Source organism: Sander vitreus, chromosome 21 (genome assembly GCF_031162955.1).
Source record: "Sander vitreus isolate 19-12246 chromosome 21, sanVit1, whole genome shotgun sequence".
Taxonomy (NCBI): Eukaryota; Metazoa; Chordata; class Actinopteri; order Perciformes; family Percidae; genus Sander; species Sander vitreus.
Window position 1 is genome coordinate 13,302,785 of NC_135875.1, and position 8,535 is coordinate 13,311,319.

The 8,535-nt window shown below is 39.4% G+C and overlaps 1 protein-coding gene across 2 annotated transcripts; it reads left to right on the plus strand.

Annotated features, from left to right (window-relative positions):
* Window positions 1-1,615: 1,615 nt before the first annotated feature.
* On the plus strand, window positions 1,616-8,535 carry LOC144536155 (glycylpeptide N-tetradecanoyltransferase 2-like). 2 transcript variants are annotated; one of them, XM_078279127.1, is made up of 12 exons: window positions 1,616-1,697; window positions 1,813-1,915; window positions 2,177-2,321; window positions 4,510-4,628; window positions 4,800-4,891; window positions 5,462-5,578; window positions 5,710-5,880; window positions 6,433-6,541; window positions 6,949-7,119; window positions 7,248-7,415; window positions 7,633-7,770; window positions 8,297-8,535. In XM_078279127.1, exons 1-12 carry the CDS (start codon window positions 1,678-1,680, stop codon window positions 8,318-8,320), a joined length of 1,377 nt encoding a protein of 458 aa, XP_078135253.1. In that variant the 5' UTR covers window positions 1,616-1,677; the 3' UTR covers window positions 8,321-8,535. The 2 variants fall into 2 exon arrangements, with proteins under 2 accessions (XP_078135253.1, XP_078135254.1); XM_078279128.1 differs by lacking the exon at window positions 1,616-1,697 and having other exon boundaries at window positions 1,796-1,915.

The following is an 8,535-nucleotide window of genomic DNA, read 5'->3' on the forward strand; positions in this document are numbered from 1 at the left end:
TAAGATTAACGGGAACCTGTGGTTAACTGTCTTTTCGGAGTTAAACTCCACAAGCGTGTCCTGCGGCTCGCCGACCGTCACACACATACACACAGTCACACGCACACACACACACACGTCCACAGCGCAGCAGGCAGAAGCGGGGTCTGTTCCGAGTATAATAAAGCCCCGTCTGTGTTGAGCAAAACATTGCGTGAATTACTACGAGAATGGACGGAATGCGGAACTCGGAAAAGTGGACTGATGCGGAGGTGCAGGCACTGCTGGCCATGTACGGCCTCCTCCATGCTGCTTTGTTGTTGTTGTATGTGGCGCTAAGGTCTAGTGATGATGCTATAAAGACCGTTGCCGTGCTTGCGTCACTCCCTTACCCCTTCTACCAGTCCCTATGGCCACTTGGCCAGTGGGAATGCAAACGGAAAAAAAGATTTTGGGGGAGAGTAGTTCTTAGAACTGCTTAGAAATGTACTTTTCCTCTAAAAAGTACAAGTGCTTCCTGGACCTATATACTAAGTCTAGTATGGATGTGTTATTATTTGATTTACTATAGCTAGACGGAAACGAAGAACATAGATGGAAAAGAAAGAGAGGAAAAAAAAAAAAAGAAAAAAAAGTGTCTGTATGTATGCATCTGTGCCTGTGTATGCATGGATATATGTGAGCTGTCGGTAGGTAGATATACGGTGTACGTGTATGCAAAGAAGAATTGTGTTGAATTGTTTTGTATTTAACTAAAGGATAAAAATAGAGAAAGGGGGTGGGACCAGAAAAGTTTTATGAACTTCTTCCCACTCCTTTTTGAACATGGGAATTTCTTATTTGAATTACTTATAATAATTTTGGTAGATTGTGCTGAGAAGTACATGTCCTTATTTATCTGTCATTTTAATTATATATATATATATATATATATATATATATATATATTCTTTTTTTTTTTTTTACATGTTCAAATTAGGCAAAGAACTTTTTTTATATAAATAAAGAACGCTCTCTCTCAAATTCAAATTAGTTGTAAGTGAATATGTGCTGATATCAAACACATCTTCTTATCCAGTAGTGAATAAAACTATAAGTTGGGAATAAATAAAACCAATAAATATTATTTTATAATGTTTACTGAAAGAATGTTGTGTTGTTTATTAAAGGCTGTTTAGTACTCTAAAGTATTGTTCTGGTGAGAAGCCATTTCAGAGAAATGCTTAAATAGATATTTATCATCAAAAAGCTCAAATATGGAAAATATATGTTATTGCATATTGCAGCTGGAAAGGAACCAACAAAATGTTTTAATCACTAATCATTTCATTAAAATACTTTTTAAGCCAATGTTTCTCTGCTGGGTAAAACAAGGCTGACTTTTAAATGCAAGAATAAGCTATATGGGAACAGACAACTTCAACCAATTAAATCTGCTGCCTGGATCAAGCTTCTATAAGCTTTAATCTGCTGCAGTGCTCCACCCAGCAGCTGTCTGACATGTGCAGACTGTGAAAAGTTATATTTAATTGTTGGTATTGTTCTCAGTTATCTATACACTGGGTGGGATTGGGTTGGGTGACTGAGGCGGTCACTCTCCTCCCCTCGCTGCTCGCCAAGATAAGAAATGAAAAACCACCAATGTGTTAGAAAACACCCCGATTCACCCTCAGCTTCAAGGACTCGCACTTGTTCACAATGAGTGATTCAAACTTGCTGTAAGTACGACAGTATTTTCAGATCTCTGTTTCTTCAGTGAGTAAAAAAAGAATTCAGTAAAATTCACCCTCACAATATACTGTACAAGAACGTCTGCATGGAAATGTCTTTCAGTGATAAGAAACTGACAGAGGTCGAGAGTCTAAAAGGGAGAAAAAAGAAGCTAAAGAAGGAAGATGCCTGGAAACCAGAGGGACCCATGGACCTATTTGCTATGGTTTGTGTCTTTCTGTGCGTGCATACATGCAGTGATGTATGTGTGCTGGTATTAGTTTGTGACAATGTAAATACTCATAAACTTTCCTGAGGGTGTGCTGTATGCATATCGCACATGAAACAGGTAAATGTGTCTATTGAAATGACCGGTTTTGGCTGTAGGGATCAAGCTGACTTATGCTGCTGTTTGACGGTCAAACATTTAATCTTCCTGGAAAAGATTATATAGTAACTTGTCCTTGCCTGCCTTGTTCTTCTCTAGTTGGACTCCCTTCCTGAGACGAAGCAGCAGGAGATCCAGAAAGCCCTCCACCTCTTCTCCTTGGGCCGGAGTCTGCCCAAGACCCTGCAGCAAGCCAAAAACCACATGTACCATTTCTGGGACACACAGCCTGTCCCCAAACTGGGTAAGAAACAATTCCTGTTCCTATACTCTAAAAACAAAATCATTAGTTGAAATCTATACTTAAAGCAAAAGTCTGACATTTTGGGAAATGCTTATTCGCTTTCTGCAGGAGAATTAGATGAGATGATTGATACCACTTGCATAAAGGCTATAGCCATCAGCAGGTTAGCGTAGCTTAGCATAAAGACTGGAAACAGGTAGCCCGACTTACAAAAACCGACCTACCAGCAGCTCTAATGCTCAGTAGTTAACAGTGTAAAAATGTCAGGAGGGATTATGTTCTGGACTATTTCTTGGATCTGAGCAGTTTCCAGGCAACCAGCAGAGACTTCAGGAAGTTGCTGGTTGCAGCAAAGGAATAGTTCGGCACACATAACAGCAAATTGTCATTTTGATACTTTTTTCTTTTGACATAACATGTTATGTAGCAAGCTGTGTTGAGGTGTTGGTAGGTGGCTTGTGTTACCTTTGGACAGAGCCAGGCTGTTTCCAGTCTTTATGCCAAGCTACACTAACCTGCAGCTGCTGGCTGTTACCTTATATTTAACAGAGAGATGTGAGAGTGGTACCAATCTTCTCATTAACTCTCTGCCAGAAAGCGAATAACCAAAATTTACCAAAATGTTCCATTAAGTATAAAAATGTACTATTCACTGTGCAGAAAGTCAAGAGTATTGCAAATCCTTCCTTTGATTATTAAAAGTGACAATGTTTACAGCAACTTTCAAGCTACTTCTATCATTGTATTGGTACATTGCTATCTTATACAGCACATTACCACTAACATCTGTGGGAAGACGTGTTATCACATTCCCCCTGGTTGTGCATGTGTATGGCAACGGGGGTGAACATGAAAATACGAGAGGCACTCATCAAAACACTGCTCTGGATACCTTTAATACCACTGCTGATCACGGCCCATATTGCACACTAATTTAATTGATTTAAAGTGACTGTTATGTAACTTTTAAATGTTTCTGAAACTGTGTAACAGTGAAAAGAATGCTATTTTGCCTATGTCTTTGCCCGGGTCCGATTTTTTCCCGCAAAGTCACAAAATGATTAATGGCAGGTAGACAGCGCTACAGAGCACACATTCTGAAGGGTCACAGATCTCGGCTGAACACCGGAAAAGCCTGTTTTAGTGAGTATGCAGGTAGAAGGTAGCGGGAGATTTCTTTATATAGGCCTAATTGTATTTTAGAAGTTATCTGTTGTAGTTATGGCTGATACTGGGGCAGGGCCATCACAGAAAAGAAGGAAATTAAACTAAGAACAACTAAAAGCTAAAAGGGAAAGTGAAAGACAACTGGCAAAATCTGAGTCACACTTTCAACAGATGGAGACAAATACGGGATTGTAAATGATTCAAAAACGTCCCCGAATTGGCCCTCAGCTATGTAATATGTCTATTTCATTCATAAAATAACTTCAGATTGCGTGATGTGGTTGTACGTCAGAAGCCGACATGAAATGACGCCCCCCTTTCATTTAGCGTGGACGTTTTGTTCCTTTTAGTCCGTGTTTGTGTTGGGATTACTATTTTCTTTTCTCTTGTCCCCCTGTACCTGTGTGAAGCATCCTTGGGTTTCATGAAATGCACTATATTAATCTCATTTATTACGTTGGTTGCTACAACAAATTATTAATGCTTTGGCTCGTGACACATTGACAGTGATACCCGGTTTAGCTCACGATACATCCAAAGTAGGCTAAGTAACTGTATGCAAAACTTGAAATGCAACGATGCATCTGTAACGTATTCTCTTATTGTAAATTAATTATTATCTGTCTGAGTAAAACATTCATCGCAACTATATGACCTCCCCGTAACGCTAACTCCTAGATCTTTACGACAGCAAGTTTGGTAAAAACACTATTGCTTTTGTCCAAAGGGGGCGCTGAAATCAAGACAAACTGAACGTTACATATAGTCATTTAAAAAAAGGTATCGATGGACTTCTCAGTTGCACAGACTTTAATGTTCAATTCCACTTTAATGTGTGCTTTTATACAAAATAGTAAGAAGAAGAAGAAGAAACCCTATCATCCAATTTTAGCATTGTCATTACAGAGCATTCATTTTAAAAAGCCATTACCGGAAGTCCATACATCATTCCCTTTAATTGCAATATTGAGAATGAAGTTATGTATACCTTATTTGTGTTTCTTTATACTTGTGTGCTCAGGGGACAGCATTGTGACTCATGGCCCAATAGTGGAGGGTGAAGCCAGTGTCCGTAAGGAACCCTACTCTCTACCTCAAGGTTTTTCTTGGGACACTCTGGACCTGAGCAGCTCTACAGTGGTAGGTTTCTTACTGCAAGTTACTGTATGTACATTGTTAGAAACTGCAACCAACATCTGTCAAATTCTGGTCTTTCAGAGCACAGGAACAGTCTTTTCTAGTGTGAAGTTTAAGTAAAATTGACTCACATCGAGGCACATTCAACATTTTTCCATCTACGTATCAATGCAGTTGAAGGAGCTATGCACTTTGCTCAATGAGAACTACGTGGAAGAGGATGACAACACTATCAGATTGGAGTTCTCGCTGGAGTATTTGCAATGGTAAGCTTCAAGCAGGCGCATTTAGTCACTTTGGATTTCTAGATTTTGAATGTATGTCAGCCAAACTTTCTTTTTAAACCTTTTATTCATCTGGTAAATATTGAGCAGTGCTGTTTCAGCTCTGTCTTGCATTAATACACTTTAAAAGTGCTCAGTACATCTAAAACATTTCTTAGCCTCTGAGTTGCAATAAAGGAATTAAGGCGTCTAAAAAGGACATAATCATTTTCCCCACTCAAACCCTCCAACACACCGTTATCAGTTACAAGCCGGCTACTCTAATCTCTTTACCACTGCCTTTTTCCTCTGTGATCTGCATACATGGTATCTCCACCTTCAGGGAACACTTCTATCAAAACATAATAACATTTACTTTGATATGAATAATTAACATTAGCATTCCATGAACTGGCACAGGTCTTTGGCCCTGAGCTTAAAGAAAGCTGCTGTATTCATTCAGCTGAGTCATCTCATGCTCAATTCTTTTATTGGAAATTGTATTAGAGTTTTTTTTAACTACTCCAGCATGTATTCACAGAGTCATATCGCAGTTGCTCTCTCCCTCTTTAGGGCTTTACAACCTCCCAACTGGCTGGCCCAGTGGAACTGTGGTGTGCGAGTAGACGCCAATAACAAGTTAGTCGGCTTCGTTGCTGCTCTTCCCGCAGATGTCCACATATATGAGACGTGAGTGGCTCATCTGCATATGTGTGAAATCTGATGAGCAATATTAGTATTCAGATCACTTGCCAACAAAACTGTGGCAATTTTATCCACAAGTGTCTCAGAACAAATGCTTAAAACGTGTTTTCCTGCAGGGAGAAGCGGATGGTACAGGTCAAGTTCCTGTGTGTTCATAAGAAGCTACGCCTCAAGCGGATGACTCCAGTTCTGATCCGAGAGCTCACCAGACGGGTCAACCAGCAGGGCCTCCACCAAGCTGTCTACACAGCTGGCATAGTGCTGCCCACACCAATGAGCTCCTGCAGGTAGTGGCTGCTGCACAGGATTATCGCACACTTGGTTTTTAAGGGCAATTAGCACTTTTAAAGCCCTGAAAAAAACTCTTTCATAGGAGGGGTGGGTTTTGACTTCAACTTGAAATTTCACATGGCAGACTTCTGTTTTTATCGCTGCTTCCTTTGAAGCAGCAGAGAGCATTTGGAAAAAGGTGATGTCACGTCTTTCTTTGCTGCCAGGTCACTGTCAATCAAACCCTTTCAAACCACTCCCACTCAGTCCTGTTGATGCAGATTAGCTGAGTTTTTAATCCCAAAATGTAACTTTAGTAATATTTTATTTAGTCTTGAATATTTTATGTTATGGAGAAATACTTCTTTATCTGGTTATTCCCCTAATTACCAAACATGCATTCTTTGTTTTAAGTGTACAGTACATATGCTATTTCTTCCAAACAAGTATGTCACAATGAGCAATTAGCTTTAGTTATGTACCTAATACATCTCATCTTAGGTATTTCTCTTACAAAGCAACGTTATATCTTTACTGTCCCTACCGAATAAACACACTAAATCCTTTAGGTGCTGGCATCGCCTTCTGAATCCCCGAAAGCTGACGGAGGTGAGCTACCCAGGTCTGAGACAGAACATGAACCTGCAGAGAGCTCTCAAATTCAACCGTCTGCCTGAGGTTAGTTTGTGCTGCCACCAAGAGGCAAAGACCCATTAATGCCATTGTAGTCTGCCATTGGCCTGACATCACAGAGTTTTTAACTGACTGACCACTGTTAAAAACATTTTTTTTTCTTTGGCCTTTCTTTCCAGTTAAGGAAAGATATTATTACCTTTTATTTGTTTATTTTATTGTGATATACTCTGTATTCAATGGTTGGGTTATTGTTGTATTTTACCTTGTAAAGCACTTTGGTCAATCTGAGTTGATTTTAAATGTGCTATATAAATAAATTGACATTGACCAAAATGGGAAACTGGGAAAAAAGGTGTACACAAAATAATTAAAGATACTGATTTTTAATTATCAGACATTTGTGGTAACAGTCATAGCACTTACTGAAACGTCTCTCCTCTCTCTCCCAGGTGACAAAGACACCAGGTCTGCGCCCTATGACTAAAGAAGATGTTGTGGGGATACACTCACTACTGCAGGCAAACCTCCGCAAGTTTTACCTCAGCCCCGTGTTGTCTTTACAGGAAATAGAGCACTGGCTGTTACCAAGGGGGAATGTGATTGACACCTATGTTGTGAAGGTCTGACATTACAATTTGTCAATTTTGATTTTTAAATTATTCGGAGAGGGAAAAGCTGTTCTCACCAAAAATACTCCTATTATGCTGCAGTAGTTAATGAGTGATTCACGTCCCCTCCTCACACACAGGGTAATGATGGCACACTGACAGACGTGGTGAGTTTCTACAGCGTCTCCTCCAGGGTGCTGAATCACCCTGTCCACACTGGACTGAGAGAAGCTCATCTCCTTTACGTTGCCTGTACCGCCACCGACTCAGTGGACCTCATGGAGGACACACTGGTCCTCGCTAAATCCGTGAGTGTGTCAAAATAAAAGTCCCATTCATTTAAGAAGTGCACAAGGTGTTCAACTTTAAACCTTTTCCTCCAAATTGCATGCGTGCAGTTAAATGGTCAATGTTATTTTGAATTTAAATTTAAAGGGTTATTAGCATCAATGTTTTTTGTCAATTTTTAGATTTGGTCTACTGTGTATTAAAACAAAAATAAATGTTCTTTTCCCTGACTGACAGAAAGGTTTTGACGTCTTCTCTGCTCTCGAAGTGATGGATAACAGGAGTTTCCTGGAGAAGCTCAAGTTCAGCATCAATGACAAGAGCCTCCATTACTACCTGTACAACTGGATGTGTCCTAAAATGAGCCCAGACAAGGTACTGAATGCTGTAATATGTCCACCTGCCAAGACACGTTACTGTCATTCTCTGTATTCAAAGCCCAAAGTCTTCCACGCTATTCCTTTCTGCTGGAAATTTTTTTTAAATTCATCATCTAGTTTCTTATAAAAGTAGAATGGAATTCTTAAAAATACAAATACAACTTCTAATGTGTCCTCATACATATAGCTTTAACCGCTTTTACACATATTGGAAAAAATTTAATCATTGGCCATTCAAGCAGTTCATTTTAAGTGCATCGAGGGGGTAAAGGTAAAGTCCTAGAAAACAAACTCACATTTCTAGAATGTAATGTAGAATTTTCTACCTTATCAAAAACACACAGAAAAGCTAAAAATAAACATTGTTTGGAAAACAGTTTTTATGTGCCCAGATTCATGATGTACATTTCCTTTTATAGCCACAAAATGAGGCTGCTGGAAATGATCTCATTAGAGCTAAACAATGTGTTTAATAGCTGCCAGTCATCAGTAATTCATGGTAATGGCTGTATGTTTTACAGGTGGGCTTGGTGTTACCAAACTAACCTGCCACTGAAAGAAGACGAAGAGTGGTGAAGACAAAAGGACTGGACTGTTTGGCTCTGATGGTGGATATTAAACCGCATCACCAGCATGCATTTGGGTTTTAAATATCAACTGACAAACTGTAAAACACAAACACACTCACAAGTCAATTAAAGAAATAAAAAATATAGAATTCCATTTGTAAATACATTCGTCATCTGGATGACAGTTTTAC